Source organism: Pieris brassicae, chromosome 10 (genome assembly GCF_905147105.1).
Source record: "Pieris brassicae chromosome 10, ilPieBrab1.1, whole genome shotgun sequence".
Lineage (NCBI taxonomy): Eukaryota > Metazoa > Arthropoda > Insecta > Lepidoptera > Pieridae > Pieris > Pieris brassicae.
The window spans coordinates 3,337,217-3,355,078 of NC_059674.1; the positions used below are offsets into that span (position 1 = coordinate 3,337,217).

Below are 17,862 nucleotides of genomic sequence, written 5' to 3' on the forward strand. Positions count from 1 at the left end.
TGCTTGAGAACTGTTTTAGCATCTTAAGTGTATAATAATTATAGGAAGCGTTTAATAAAACGCAGAGGGGCGCACACGTGACCAGTCGGCGCACTTCAAATCGTATACTCACAGGAAATTCAATTACCTACTTATTCTGTAATAATATCGATACAATCATTTCATTAGGGTTGTTATCGTCCGAGGATCGTCTGTCATGTCCATCTGCTTCTAAAGTGAACACGTTAATTAGCTCCACGCAATTATATACGGCAAAAGATTCATTGACATTCTGAACATAATTTTGTTCGTCCGTTTAATTTGTACTATTTGCGTCAAACTAAATATTATACGGTTAGACATTATGGAAAATTAATCAATATTCATTTGATTAATTTAATGTGAATTTTATATATAATATTAATAAAAACTATGATAACCATTTTGGACTTTGATTCTGCAGAGGCTTTACTACATATTTTGACTCTGTGGTTACAACTAAGACAGCGCACGCAACATTTCTCAGCCACGCACATATACCCATATATTCACGTATACTTAAGGTCTTACACGACTTTTGTTGGATTAGATGTAACACTAAGACTTGTTTTTCTTAATAAAATTTAAACATGCACCACATACCACGGAATAATTTTTATCCACAAAACAGGACACAACCATATTCAGTCTACATAATACATATCACGTCACTGAATTCTGTAATCTATGAAGTGAATTTTGATAAAAACAATTAAGTTAAGAATTCTAACATACAGAAATTTTATAATCTTTAACTCGGTATAAAAATCTCATTCCCGTAAAAGACATAAATCTTATCAACGACGCATGGTTTGAGACAAAGGATAATCCGGGATTACGGCAACGATTCCATGACAACATTGATCGTAAATCCTTCAAGGCATCAACAGCTTGCATTCTTACGTTATCAAACGCGGCACCTAAACAATCTATACACATAGACACTGTAAATGACAGTTGACATTTATAGTGTCAATGTCTACATAAGATATTTTAAACAAATTACAGAATATAAACTTTTTAAGAACGCCTTTTTAATTGAGAGCTGTGTTAGAATTTTACCATCACTAAACGTAAATATCGAGTGGAAATATTAGACCCAAAAAGTTGATGGCGTGTCAGGATCAGAGAGCGTACATCACCAACGTACCTACGACAAAAATATTCCAGGACACTGATACACAAATCTAAAGACAGTGACAAGAGTTACTTAACAAAATTGTTGTTTGACATTATATGCGTCTTTCTTAAAAAATAGATACATCAACCAGCTTCCGAGATTTTTAACTGCGTTTTTTCAGCTGTGCGTGCGCGCTGTATGACGTCATAGATTGCTCGTGGCTGAAGCACACCATTGAGTTGACGTAGGCTGATGAAGTGGTCCAAGATAGAACGTGAATTGTATAAGACGATAATCATAAACTCAATTAAAAATTGGTTAATTTTGATAACACGTTTTGTTTACTAAAATGCGAAAACGCGATACCTAGAAAACAGATAGACATATACAACATAATGGAAGAGACCACCCAGGAAAATAACAGTGGGCAAGCCAAAAAGAAGGTAGTGACTTGAAAAGGACCACTTGGAGAAAGGCTTGGAGGAGGCCACAAGATAACCACAGACAAATCACATATTACTACTAAAATTTTACTAACAAGTTTAACTGAGAAGAACATTTTGTTTTTTATATGTATAATTTTGTATATTATGGTAACGAAGTGTAAATAAATAATAACAACACGTTAAATAGAACAACGACTTTATTATTATTATTATTCTCACTCGATGTCGTGGTAAACAAGTTTTGAATAATCTACGAAGGTGAGGCTTCGAATACAATGACGCGTTTGTAATAGTTTCCGTTTTCAATAAGAGATGCCTATTGTCTCCACGGTATTGATTGAGTTTCTATAGATTGCTGGGTTTATGTTCTATTCAACATTGTGTATTCCCATTGGTTCTTTGAACAAATGCATGAACGATTTGTCTGCAATCTTCGCTTAGTTAAAACGTTTAAGAGATGAGATATTAGTTTTAACTGATATTTATTCTAAAAGTGGCCATAAATTTATCGAAAATTAAAAGATATTATGTACATGTATGTAACTTAGGAAAAAGTATTGTTTAAAAATATAGTAATAAAGTTTACTTTAATAGTTTAATCTAAATCGGGGCTGGAGATTGTGAGATATACGCGCTGCGCTGTATAAATAATACTTTTACATTTTCACGTTTCACGTTTACGAAACACGTTTCTATTTCAATCTTCTTTTAGTGTATAGTTGTGCCTTTTTATGGCAGAGGCCTCCTCCAAACCCCAGCATTCCTCTCTGCCATGTACCTGCTGTTAATTTGGTCTATACACCTTATAAATGGTCTTCTTCTGTTTGCTGTACCTTGGGCACCAGTATAGTGCTTGTTTGCTCCAAAACTCTTAAGCTCCGTTAACCCTTAACCCTTACCTCTTGCCATATGCCCCGCATATTTCCACGTTAGTTTATTTACTTTTTTTTTAACTAAAAGACCGCGCAAATGCTTATCGCTTACAAGCATAGACAATGTGTGGTATGTGTAAAAAAGTTAATAATTACTGTTGACGTAGTCACTAAATATGAAAATCAAAGAAACTAACCCCCCCCCCTGAAATGCTTACGTAATACTTGAACGGCCCCTGTATCAGTCATCCGTTACTTTAGTGGATTTTCTTAAAGCTGTGTTTTGTCTATTCTTTTCTTCCCCATGGTTCCATCGATCTTTGACTTTGGGATGTATAAGTTACCTATATTTTTTTCCAAATAACTTTTATTTTCTAAACTTCAAATCCTCGTTTTGAATGGCTGTCGCATTGAGATTACTAAAAGTTCAGTGAACGCATTCTTCAGTTATAATGAAGTTCTATTTTTAGTTAGTAATATTTTGTCACGTCAAACTGACATCTAACGCGTCCCTATCAGTAAAATCTATAATATATACTTCAGTTGGCCGACTCTTATCTTTCGACAGCTTTAACCCTTTTAAAATAAACAAAACAAGCCCAAGAATTTTATAATAAATTTCTAATTATATATTATCATCACGTAGCAAGATCATTCTTCTAAAACGAGTATAACTTGCTCTAAATACTGTACCACTGTGTAATTCTTTCACCACTACACACCTAATTAACATTTATAAATAAAATATTGCGAGTCAGGGAACTGCCGACAGCCAACTGCGGTCCCGATCTCAAACATTACTGATTCTAATGCGACATCAAAGGGTAACTGCATCGAACTTCTATACAAATAGTCGGCATCGAACTATTGGACACGACTGAGTGTTTTTTAAGGCAGTTTTAACCGAGCATCACCATTGTGGCACCAGCTCACTACTTTAGTTAAAATCAAAGTCAGAAATCATTTATTCATATAGGTAACGCAATGTACACTTATGAACGTCAATAAAAGAGAAATATACATTCAACGCTTCTAATTTTACATTTACTGCCAGTTCTCAAACCAAGGGCGAACCGAAGAGAAGAACTGGCAATAAACTCTCACTCACTCTTTTTAATCGCCAAGTTTTTTTTTTATATTACACAACGTTTGTAAGGAGCTGTAACCATCACACCATGTTCCACATGACATCATCAAGAGGGAATTGTGAAATAGGAGCACGCACTTACATTCTCGTGGGAACAACACGCAAAAGGGCAGGCAACGCACTCGCGAGCCCTCTGGCATTGAGTATCCATGGGCGGCGGTAAATTTAAGAGGAAATTTAATGGCAAGTATAGAGTACATGTGCCGATATCTGAGTGCGATAGATAATATCCGAAGTCAGTTTTAACCATTTTAAAACAAACAAACTACCATATTGAATATTTAATTCCCATAGTAAACTGATACATTTATTTATTTCCAACTCTTACAGCTCACTTAATATATAACATATTATATACATAATATATACAAAAAAGTTTAAACACTTACGAAAGGAAAAATCAATAAAAAATATTAAATACATTTATTTTAAAAGAAATGTAATATTTAAATATTAAAAAAGCTATTAAGCGGTTGCTTTAGATCCACCATAAACCATAAATGAATCAAATCAGCTCTATTACTCCATACCTCATCCGTCTCTTTCTGTGTAATCTTTTTACGTTTTGATGAACAGAGATAGGTATACTTATGCTTGTGAACAATGCAAGTTTTACATTTTTGGTGTCTATGGGTTGCGATGACTGCCCTTTTTAAGCGTCCTTAGGCGCTTTGGCCCCTATCCCATAAAAAATCTAAGGAGATTAATAATACTATGATTTTTTAAAAAGCGAAATAATTTTAGAATCAACAAGTTAATTTTAAAAATCGAACTCTTAGTATTAATTTAAAAACGTTTTTATAATTTAGCCAAAACGAGTGACGCAGTAAGACATTTGTCACTTATACTGAATTTCTAATTATAGTGTGACGTCGGATCAATATGAGACGCATAATTGCTGGGAACGAGATGATGCCAGGTGGTATCTGTTTAATTCGGTTGCAAGAGCACCACTACAAGCATTGCCTCAAATGTGTATATGTTTCGTTTTTTAATAAAACAGGAGGCAAACGCGCAATAGGCTAACCTGATGCAGGTTTGTACACTCAATGCCAATGGGCTCACGTTGTAGGCATTTTAAGTCCAATTGGTTAGGACATACTTCTGTGGGCAGCTGGTTCCACATAGTAGTAATTTGTTTTTAATAGGCATGTAGGTGACCCGGCTGTGATCAACTTTTCTCACACGCCGAAGCCAACTCTACAAAGATTAGCTATTAATCTTTACAATAGTAAATCTAATCCCTGCTCAGAACCGTTTATCCGTAACAACTATACTGTCAACTATAAATATCCATAATGAATAGACTCTAAGGCCGTAGCAATATGTATTGTTTACACATCCTTTAGATTTATTTAAGACCCTTATTTGAATATTTATAATTCGGAAGTTCCCAAAGTCATAAATAGTAAAAGTTTATTATAGATTTATGTTTAGGGTGCATTTTTAAATTGGAATTACATTTCCCGGAATGGAGTCTGGAATCTACAGACGGTGGAATTGGTTTATTTTTTTAAGATCGTCATACATTGTATTATATCTACGGTGAATATTACAAAAGTAAGATCTTCAGAACAGGATCTGAATAATGCATTGAGAAAAAATCAGAGAAAAAAAAGAAATGGATAAATATGGAGGATGCTTCTAGCCTAAAAGGGGCCGAACAATACTCGACCACAAAAATTTAAATTTTTGGAACTTTTACAACTTATATATGATATTAAGAAATGTTAACTTACCAATGTTTGTATGGAGTCATTAATGAAGCTGAAGCTGAGAAGCTGAGCAGTGTTGGCCTAGTGGCTTCAGCGTGCGACTCTCATTCTTGAGGTCGTAGGTTCGATGCCCGGCTGTGCACCAATGGACTTTTTTTCTATGTGCGCATTTAACTTTCGCTGGAACGGTGAAGGAAAACATCGTGAGGAATCCGACATGCCTTAGACTTTAAAAGTCGACGGCGTGTGTCAGGCACAGCAGGCTGATAACCTTCATGCCTATTAGATTGAAAAATGATCATGAAACAGATACAGAAATCTGAGGCCAAGACCTAAAGCGGTTGTAAAATCAGTAGCTCATTTATTTTTATTTTATAAATAATGAAGCTCTAATAAATGTATAAATGTGTTAAAAGCTATCTTATCTATGAATATGTCCAATTTCTTAAACATAAACGTTACAAAAAAATTAAGATACTACTAATTTAGCTTAAAGCAATAAAAGTACCATCAAAACAGTGGATTAGGTATGAAATAGCAAGTTGCTAAATAAATTAGTGGTATCTTCATTTTTTGTAACGTTTATGTTTAAGAAATTGCTTTCTTTAAAATTGATCAGCCAACTACCGAATATTGGATAAATACCTACCAGTAGCTACCAGTACCATTTAATCCGTTATAATCGCGAAGAATTCGAAGCGGTGCCCGAAATCCATATTTCACATATACGTATAAACTTCAATTACATTATCATAGTTTTTTATTGAAATGTATTTGGATACTGAGGCTAAAGGGGACCACACAGGAAGCCACCATTTGTCCAAGCTGGGGACTCATGAGATAACAAACGACTGTGAGCTCTCGGCAGTCGACTGCACTTATCCAAACACTTAACTCTCCACAAACAAAGCTTGTAACTCATTTTTTACAACGTTCCTTTTACCCTTTAGTTCGTGGTACCTTTGCGTGTCTAGTGCTTTTGTTTGCGTCCGGAAATTCATGCATTTACCGCTAAGATACGTTGCCAAACTCCTTTTCGTTTATACAAGGGAACCGCTACAAAATGTGTGACGAAAAGCTTTTAACAGATAAAATCTCTAATAATGGTTTTGGTTGTCCAAGGTACATGTCACCGGCCGTGACTAACGAATGGTTCGCCCTACAGAGCCTTAATACCGAGTCGTAAGTATCAGAGACACTGGCGAGATATCTACGGAGGTTACCGAACATTATCATAACTTCAACCGAGCTTTAAACGTAATTAGGAGACACCAATACCACTTGACATGCATCCATTGGTACGATTAACGCTCGCTGGCCTGTCACACATTTTGTATGCGTTATCTTACTAACAACTAAACCCTGTGGTGCTTTATATAGCTTACAATTCTTAGGCTAAAAATTAATACTAAAATATTAATATTTATTTATTAAATCAGACAATAAAACGTTCATGTGGTTATTATTGTGTTAGAATATTATATTAGTCGCTTAAGTATCTTTAATCTTAAAATCTAAAACAATTATAATCCATCCAGTCCATTGAAAAGACCTATGTAATGACCAGCCTTTCCGCTATTACTGCCAGCATACTGTTAGGGCTCCGCGGGCGCCCGTCCCAGGGACACAACTCGCTTGGGCATAGTAACGTAAACAGTCCACACCTGCACAACCAAACATTGTAGACGCCTTGCAATAGCGAGGGAGCCCTATCAACATCCTGAACGCATCATTGAAGTGAACACGAAAAAATATGATAATATCATTCTATGATATTTTCATGTTAATGTGTTTTACAACTTAACTTATAAGTAATGACTTGAGGTGTTATGAAATTTGAAGTATATACGTGACGTGATATCTGCTATATACGTGACGTGATAATTAAGAAATTTACCTATTAAAAGATGTAGATTGCACAATAGGGATGATATTAATTCTTAGAATAGTAACAAAATTATGACGATGTAGACATTTGTGTGATTAAAATTAAATTAAATTAAAAATTACTTTATTTGACTCAAAAAACATTACATTTTGTACTAACATTCTAAAGGTTCTAAACATACAATAGGCAACGAAACGTTGAGATACAATATTCATTTTGGTTAACCTTACACATAATATGCTTCTATGAGCACTAGCGTTTAAACTAGGCCTAGCCTGTATCTTAAACGCTAGTTCCTTCCAGTGTCAATAAGAAATTGGTTAAGTTGTTTGTTATTAGATGTTTATTAAGTTTATTGTTTATTAAACTAAATGAGGGTAGAATCTATTTAAGTTGTTGCAAAGGGTTAGACCGTAGTAAGATTGATTGATAATGATTTTTGTCGTCATTGCGTTTATTCGAAACAACCAATAAATTGTTATGTATTACGTAGTTCAGTTTTAAGTTTGTATTGTATTTTACATTATTAATGTTTTAGCAGTAAGATATTCATTTATCTCATTTAACATTTCTTCTGTTTTGTTTTATTATTATTCATTAGCTTTAACGATGCAAAATTCAGAATACTTACAAACGCATGTTGTGTGTTAACATTTAATGGTCCAGTAAGACAAGTAATAGCAATTCAACTGCCACGTAGGAAATCAATGACCCAACACTCTTATCATTTATTTGCTTCGGTCAACCGTAAAGCTCCGCGCGAGTTAAGTTTTACTGACTTGCCCTCCACTTGAAACTAACGACTACAATAACAGCGCTCGAACAATCGATTTGTTTTCGTGACCTGCTTGAATTTAATTAATATTTACACAGCTTCCCGGAGACTGGGTATTTTTAGCTATATAATTGATCGTTAACAATAGTGCTCGATTTAAAATGTTTTGATGTTTGTTTACGCTACGATAAATTGAATTAAAACAAAACAATTTCATTTATGACTTTCAATAATGTTTTGAATGCTTTTGATGTCGGGAAGAGCGTTTAATATGTTAATAGATTATTTTTACATTTCTAACTAACTGCTTTAACATTCGTTAGAAGTCATCATAGTCATCATGAGTATGATGACTTCTAACATTTTGGTGATTAGAGTTACGGAGAGTAGGAGAGTTTAGTGCCAGCTCTCCTCGTCCGTTTTATTGTTTTATGGGACAGTAGACGTTAATGATCATTTGTCAATCTAAAGGGCGAGTAGGTGATCGACCACCTGTGCCTGACATGTTGACTTTTGGGTCTAAGGCAAATCAGTTTTCTCTTATTACTACTAAGATTGTTACAGAATTTCATTAATTGTAATAGATTAATTACTACCATTGTTGTCGTTATTATATATTTTTGTTATTAATGGCTTTGAATCTCTTCGAATCAACAGTGATAGGGACAAGAAAATGATGGCACGTAACGGAAAAATGTGACGCGTAACCCAAAAATGTGAATGTACTTTTTTTTCCAACGCCGATAAAGAAATTTCACTTTAAAAATAAATTAATGGCACTAACACCTTTTTAGGTCTGAGCCTCAAATTTCTGTGTCTGTTTCATGATCATTTGTTAATCTAATAGGTAAGTAGGTGATCAGCCTTGTGTGCCTGAAGGACGCTATCGACTACTTGGGTCTAAGGCTAGCCGGATTCGTCACGATGTTTTCCTCCACCGTTCAAGATTGTTATACTCACATAGACAGCAAGTAAACAGCCAGGGATTGAACCTACGGAACCTTAGGAATGAGCGCCACTAGGCCATCGCTGCTTTTCATTTTAAAGTTTATAAAAACATTACTGCAGTGTAGGCAATATACTACTACGGAATTGGCTTACAGTGTCCCCAAAATAAATTGCGGGTACTTTAAATGGCGCGGCGTAATTCAAACCGACCGTATTTAATTTATAAAATATAGTTAATAAATTTCACGGTCCATAAACAGAGTATGGGATAAAAATGGTGATGAGAAACATTTCGATTCAATTGTAGGGATGTGCAACTACGTACGCCCCTTGGTAAGACCAATTGTTCGACAAACCATTCCAAATGTAACTCATTTTTTCTCCACCCCCTAACAGCAAATGCAAACCCTTTATAAAATCCTAGTAATTATTGATTTGTTATTACTAATTGCATCTAACACTGAAGTAATATTTCAGTAGAACAAAGTAATAATAATAATTCGAAATACATCATTTCAATTTAATCATTTTTGATGAGGGTGATCCCAAATAGTTTTTCACTGCCGATCGTCACATTTATTAGTTGAGTCATTGTTGAGATTTACTCGGGGTTACGTTAGACACATTTTTATTTTGATATATACTTTTTGTTAATTATAATTGATAATAGTTACGTCCACTATTTAGAGTTTTATAGTGAGTGTTTAGTGTGTTTTTGAGAACTATCGTGAGGCAAAGTATAAGCTAATATCAGTCTAACCTCTCTTTGTTCCCAAACTAATAGAATTTCTTCAAATCCTTACGGCTGATAATATTGTGTGCCTTTCTTCCTAGTAAGAAGATATTGTAACGAGGTATGTACTCAGGAGTTATTATTCTAGTATAAGATCGACGGCCACAAAACCGTTCTTTGTGGTACAATAATAATTTATTCAGATACATTTACCCTTAAACACATTTATATTTATTATCTTATTTTAGGTATATAGGTGTGCCCTATTATGGCACAAAGCTCAAAGGCTTCTAAATCCCGCCATTCCTCTGCACTGTGCTACTTTCTGCTATGGACTACCCGCTGTTTCCTTAATTTGGTCTACCTACCTTCTTAATTGTCTTCTTTTTTATCGTTTATTGTACTTTAGGCACCAGTTTAGTAATTATAATATTAATTAAAAATTGATAAATAGAAAATTTCGCTAGACAATGATAAGGCCACCCTCTTTTATGTTATCATACTGGTTTTGTAATAAATGGAAGAGTTGAAGATATTTTTTGTCTGTAAAAATCATTATTTATGGTCTGTGATGTGTTTAATAAAAAATAATTATAAAAAACTCGTATTACACGCGCCATAAAATATTGATTATAGATTATAAACTTTAGATGTAAACAGATAAATACAAAACCTCTTTGCATTTGGAATTCTAAATTTAAATTTACACAACACTCCTTACACTCGCACAGAGCCAAAACTCGTAGTATTTCATCGATGTTCATCATATTTATTACTTGTAACATTTATAGCCCTTTCGATTTTGTATGTCAAAGTAATTATCTTGAGGCTATAAATTTTTATTGCCAGCGGTGCTTGTTTACAAGCTAACATGTGCAGTAGTACAAATAATCAGAGATATGAGTCTTGCGAGGCAGACATGTGTCTATGACAGTATTTACTTAACAGAAGTTTACCATGTTAATAATTCTAGATTTTTATAGCATCTGTGGGCTATCTGCACTTGTAAGCCCCTTGGCAATGTGACCATAGGCGGGATCAATTAACTGTTAATCCTCCTGCCCCTGTTACTAAAAAAATCGGCGCATGAATAGGCGAAACAGAGGAACTACCTCATAAAAGGGGCCAACAATATTTTATTCTCTATTATTACAAATAATATCTTATTATACAACGATTGAGAAGTCAATTTTTGGTATTTCTCTACTAGATCGAGTTATAAATAAGAAAGCTAGAGACCCGTAGAAGAACTAAAGTAATTGACATAGGCGATTTAAAAACCCTGCAACGTACTCGCCCTCTGGCATTGGGAGTGTTAATGGCGGAATCACTTGTGATACGGTGTACAAGCTCCAAAGGGGACATTGCCCCAAGAACGTGGTGAGGGTTAACTCTCCATCTTCCCGTCTGAATCCATCTGGATCAGAGCAAGCGTTTCACGAATACAACAAAAGCTAATAAGTAATATAATATATATCAAAAGCATTCATTTTTGCGACATTCCGGAATCGTTATCATACTCTTGGTTTCATTATTAAATTTCTAGAATACTGTTACCATGGTATGTTTTTGTAACTACTTATGTCCATAAATACTGAAACAAAGAAAAATATTTTTGTCTATTTCAAATAACATTGACTACTTTTACAGTGTATTAGTTTAAAACATAAATATAAAAAAACGAAAAAGGCTTATTCGAAGTGGTCTCCATTGGCTGCAATACAGTTGCGTTCAGACAATACCAAATAAGAAAAGCCTTCTGTGTTTGCCACATATGGCCTATCCAGTTTCCTCACGATGCATTCCTTCACCGTTCGAGTTAGTATTAGATGAGCACATAGAAAGTTCATTGGTGCACAGCCGGGGATCGAACCTACGACCCCAACAGTTACCTGAAGCCATCACGCCAATACTGCTGCACAAACACAAGCCGTATAAATAGTATCAATAACATTAGATGGGGATAGAAAATGATAACATTTTTCAATCCACCCAAATGTATTGACCGTGTAACTTGAATCTGTGTGGAAGACAATATTAATCCGCCCGAGGCGAGCCTTTCCTTTCCTTCCTTTTCTTTGTCCCTTTCGAAATAATATTGAACTGTTAAAATACGAGCTAGGGGTTACTGTAAAACTATTTTCCGTTTCACTGAACGTTCAGATAACGTTTAAAGACACCGTGCAATCATTATTCTTATTTTGGTTGGCCCTGGAACGTACCGTAGAATTTTTTATGTCTCGATTGGAATTGTATGAGCAGCATGGCTTCAGCGTCAGACTCACATCCCTGAGGTCGTAGTTTAGTACCCTGGCTGGACATCAATGAAATTTCTTTCTATGCGCATTTAACATTCTCTCGAACGGTGAAGGAAAACATCGTGACGGAACCGGCTTGCCTTAGACCCAAGAAGTCGACGGCGTGTGTCAGGCACAGAAGGCTGATCACCTACTTACCTGTTAGATTAACAAATGATCATGAAAGAGATACAGAAGTCTGAGGCCCTAAAAAGGTGATAGTGCAATCGATTTATTTTTGAAGTGAAATGTCTTTATCGGCGTTGGAAAAAAAATACCGTCACATTTTTGGGTTACGCGTCACATTTTTCCGTTACGTTCCATAATTTTCTTGTCCCTAGCACTGTTGATTCGAAGCCATTAATAAGAAAAATATATGATAACGATAACAATATTATGGTAATAATCTTAGTAGTAATAAGGTAAAATGAAAAAAAATTCTGATTTGTATTCATGTCTATGATAATAAAAGCCTTTTGTTAAACTTTATCTAAATTATTATTTTTTTAATAGAAATGTATAGAGTTGGCCTATTGGTTCGGGTAAGCTAGGATCATCCTAGTTCGAACCCAGTTCGAAACTCCGGCTGCTCTGTGCGCGCTCAATACTCTGGTACGGTAAAGAATCACCGGAAACCTACATTTCTTAGCCCCAAAAGTGGACATATGAGGTAAGGGATTTAGCGCCACTGTAATTTAACAGACTTACCCCAGATAGAGCGGGATTTAGGTGTAGTCAAAGACATTTTTTTTTAATTCACGTCCGAAGACTTGTCCATCCAGTTGTATAGATTTTTGTGTCTGAAATAAATATTACCTATACTTCGTATTTAATCGAATATTGAGTTGATTTATGCGCATGAGCACGATTAGTTGCAAGCGGTTAGAGTGGTCGGTAAATGTTCGTTAATGTGTATCTACAGCATTCATTTTCGCGATATTCCGGAATCGGTATTTTCAAACTCTTGGATTCATTTAGAAATTGCTAGAATACTGTTAGCATGATATGTTTTGTAACTACTTAGTCTCGCTTTAAAAACTGAAACAAATAAAAAAATTCTATTGCAAATAACATTTTTTACTTTTACAGTATTAGTTTAAAACAATTTTAAATAAAAAAAGCTTATTCGGAGTGGTCTCCATTAGCTGCAACACAGTCCTTTAAACGTTGAGGCCAGATATCAATAGAAACATGCACTCTTTCCATGGGAAAATTCTTCACTGCAAATCGTACGGATTGTGTTAGGATTTCCAAATTATTTTAGAGCAAGCCGTACTGTCTAAAACTGACCATAAACCAAAATCCAGCGGATTAAGATCGGGACTAAACGACGGCCAGTTTTCAGCTCGGATGAAGTACGAAACGTTCATAAACTCTTTGTATTAGACAGTTATAGAGAAAGTATAGATCCAACCTTAAGAGGACCAGTCACAGTGACCAAAGACCCATATGGCTAATTAAGAGAAGTTATATAGAGGTCAAAATAATTTTGATAGCGCATGATTATTATATTATTGATTTAACACAAGTAATACGAAGTTTATATATCTTAACTTTAACGATAGGATAATTAAAGTTATTGTATAATTTAATTGACGGTATGTTTTTTATTTATACATTCGCTTGTACAGAAAATACGAGTAATGCTAACATATAATGATTTACTTATAATTTGTCTATGACAAAGCAGGAATTAATGTAAAGTTATCGGAACCACAGTAGATGCCACTCGTAAATACAGAGGTAGGTAATTATTTATTAGAACTTCCGTCGCTTGACATTTCTGGGAAAAGGAATTTCGCTAAATATATCGCGGTTTGCGTATTGCTTATGAGTTGTTATAACAAAACTATCTCGTTTATTGATTTAATATGAACCTTTTTTCTTTTATATTACGATTGTAAGTCGCTTGTACCCAAATTGGACGTTGTTAAAAACGCTATAATAAAATAAAATAAGATTCAAATTTCGAACGCTCCAAAAATAACGGTGAGCATTCTAGCTGACTCAACATTTAAATTTCGAACGTTTTGAGAATTATATGAGATAAATGCTACGTTAATTTAATCTCATTTCCTCTTAAACAATCTATCGCAAAATGCACATGCACAAACACCACATTTGTGTAAAACTAGATTCAAATTTTGAATGTGTATAATGTTCCAAAAATAACAATTACCATTTTAGCTGAATCTAAATTATATTTCGAATGTTTTAAGGTTTTTTAAATATAACATTCATTATTTCCTTTTAACTTAAATCTATTGCTGGTTCATATTAGAAACCCTACAGTCGCTTAAACTTGATTCAAATTTCTAATGTATGTTGTGAACGTTCCATAATAATCATAGTTCATTTAAATTTCGAATGATTCAAATTTAAGTGTACGAGTTTCTTTACGCTTAAACCATGTCTGTACGCCAAAGAGCGCTTGTAGGAACACCGTTAAATATTAACTTAATTCAAATATGGAATGCGTGCTTTGTCATACATACCAATTTCAAATTTCAAACATAAGTTTTTGACAGAATGCCGCGTTTCACAATCTACTGTATTTCATTACAGGACACGTAAATAACAGTAAATCTACTGAATCTGGAACGGTCGAGTTTGCGTAGCTCCCATTCATGAATGTTACCTAACTCCGTATAAAACAAACACGCCTAAAGTTATTAATAATTGTGGCGAGTTCAATGATTTCCACTCTATTTCAATCCCGATGTTGAATTGCAAATGTACAGCTGAAAACGTAATAAATAATGAATGATTTTACGAACGACGTCTAAAATGTTTTTTTTTTGTCTCTGATTAGGCCAGAAAGAATTAAAAAAAAAGTTTTATAAATATAAAGAGTGAGTGAAGGAGACCGACCATTGCGACCGAACAATTATTTAAACTACATTAAAAATTAGAAACATTAATTTGAAATAATATATAGAGCGGTGTCGGATACTTAAACCTGAGGTTATTAACACAGACTATTTGTCTATGATGATGATCAAAGGAACGGATGCATTAAGGCCTATTAAGACTGAGTTATTATTATTTATGTTTAATTCTTAACTATTGAGTGGTCTTTATTCCTGAAATTCGTGTTTATTTAGAACAGGAGCAAACGGACAGGATCACCTATACGTGATATTTTCGTCCATGGACTCTTGTGTCAGAGGGCGAGTGCGTTGCGGGCCCAAGAATTGGTACGCTCTTTTTTGTAGGACCCTAAGTCGAATTGGTTCGGAAATATTGACCTTGGCCTAAGGAATTGGAGCACAAACTTGTCCTGTTCAACACAATCCAGCAGGGGATCCACCTCTTGTACTACTCCAGTCTGTCACAAAAAAATTCTCAAAATTGTCTGTTTCATTATGTCATCTCTGAGTATAAGATCTTTAGATTCAGACCACGAACTAGCAATTGAAACATAGTTTTCCTAACAATGCTTAAAACGCGTCATTGAATTTAATGTTAGATTAATTACTGACAAAGAAATCGCTCAAATTATAGTTATGGGTGTGATAATAAACGATCGGCTCTCCTCTTTAAGGATATGAATTTGAAAAAAATTGAGGATGCATTCAAAAAATGAATGAAAAAAACGAGTTACTTCTAAATTTAAAGACAGATTAAAATGCATAGATTTTAGAAATGCGTTTGATAACATATACATGTTCTGATAAGAAATCCTTTATATAAAGAAGTTCTATTCTTAAAAGGCTGGCAATGCACTTCTGGCAATGTTAGTCCATGGGTGGCTATCACTTAACTTCAGATAGGCCTCCTGCTTCTTTGCCTCTTATTGCTTAAAAAATATATAAGCGTAATTACTCTGGAGGAGCTGCTTGTCAAATCTTCTCTTTTTTAAAAAACGGACTTTGCTCGCTTAAACATGGCTTGTGGAACCACCCACAACTTTTTTTAAGGCACTGAAGTATTTCCGAACCACTTAGGCTTCTTCAAGAAAGGAGCGTCCTAATTATTAAAAGGCAAGCAACACACTTGCGAGCCGTCTGTTTATGGGCGGCTGTTTAACTAAACATCGGGTAAGCCTCCTGCCTGTTTGTTACATTAAAAACAAGAAAAATAAAATCGAAATATTTATGTCAAAATATATCTTGCGCTTCCATTTGTATTAGTGGCTTTATTTTATGTCTTGGTAATAAACGCCATTGTAGAGGGCGGAAATTGGCAAAGCGTATTGTTGCTTTAAATCGAGGGTATTTCTTAAATTTACGTTTGCGAGGGTAGATTCAATTGATTATTTTATAACCATTCATTACTTTGTATAGACTCTTGCAAATTATCAAGCGTACTTTTTCGATGTTGAGTGGCGAGTTGTAATTAATTTTTACTATTGACACTTGATTTGATTTCAAAGGATTTTACTACTACTGGAAAACATTTTTTTTACCAAGTTAGTATGATTAATTTTCACGCGAATATATGTACGAGCCAAGGCTATACTTTTTGTTCACTCAGGCTTTCTAAGTTTTATAAGCTTGGCGATTTCCGAAATCGTAGTTACGCCACGAGAGTATAGACTATAGACAGACGTAGGCACTCCCTTCAACAGTTACATTACATTCATTCGTTACATAGCAATTAACATTTAACTATTTCGCTTATTGTACACGAGTGGTTAATATATAAAATTCTCTATTATTTAAAACACCCCGATGAACCCGGAACCAAAGAATAGGTTTCAGACCTGATAACCTCTAAGGAACTTCTGGACCAATTTCGAAAATTATTTGGTCAACGTTGCATTATACCTCGAGTTACTTAGATATATTCATATCTAAAATAAATCTAGTACATTATATTTCGTATAAATATCGATTTAATTATTAATACTATAAAACGAAGCTTTTACCAAACATTGTAACAAAACAAGTAAAATCTTATACATTGTGCAGCATGTAGCATTTAGTAAAAATTGTATTTATATAGATACTTATATATAAATTTTGTGTTAATATAATCTTTGTTTCTTCTCCAATGGTTAAGCTTTTTACACAAAAATGTATTTATTTGTATATGTTTGTTTTGTATTTCTATATACAGTTATACATCACAACACAAACACTACAAATAAACACCAACAATGATAGAAATATAAAAATTCAACACACAAATTTACAATCAGATATATAGCACATCGAATGTCAATTAAAAGTGCCAACAGTTAGCAATTTTAATATACGCAGGCCTCATAAATAGTTCGCAAACATACTATTGCCGTTATTAGTCTGATAGGGCAATGAAACTTGCGAGCCTAGTGACCCCTATGGTTTTTGGTAGAGGTCTGTTAATAAGGTAGATGTCCAGTAAACGTGTCACACAATATTCTAGCTTATAGATTACGATATAAGATACGATAAAGCTATAAAGTTTTATCGTTTCGTGTTTATAGAAAATCAGTTTTGTATCACGCAGTCCGGACATACAATGATGAATATTTAAGCTTTGACTTACATATTTAAGCTATTGTAGAATATTGTTAAAATGAATTAAATGTATTGATTAATTGTTTTTTCCCTTTTGTAAATGTTTAAACCTTTTTATACATCTTTATAATCATTCCTTGGGTATATCTTTATAATTGTTTATATATATTGTTAGCTGTAGGATTACGAGTAAATAGCATGTTACTTAAACAATGGACAAATTGAACAATCAACAGTGTAATTATTGAACCTTTCGCTCGACAGTACAATTATGAATGTGTTTCATTCACTCGATGCAATTAAGTTGAGAATTTGAATGCACCATTAATTATACTGACTATCTGTTGTATTGTTTTCTTAAATTAGTAATGGTATGTATATACTTCTTCATTTAACATTCGCTCGAACGGTGAAGGAAAACATGGTGAGGAAACCGGCTCGCCTTAGACCCAAAAATTC

At 34.1% G+C, this 17,862-nt stretch overlaps 1 protein-coding gene across 2 annotated transcripts in view; it reads left to right on the forward strand.

Moving 5' to 3' along the window:
• The window catches only part of LOC123715850 (teneurin-a), an 87,447-nt gene that overhangs the window by 18,846 nt on the left and 50,739 nt on the right, over window positions 1-17,862 (forward strand). Inside the window, exon 3 of one of the 2 annotated variants that reach the window (XM_045671198.1) lies at window positions 6,441-6,500. The exons of the other annotated variant lie outside the window; for it this stretch is intronic. Within the exon in view, the coding sequence (XP_045527154.1) occupies window positions 6,441-6,500 (60 nt within the window). The remainder of the gene's footprint in view (window positions 1-6,440; window positions 6,501-17,862) is intronic. 2 annotated transcript variants of the gene reach the window in all.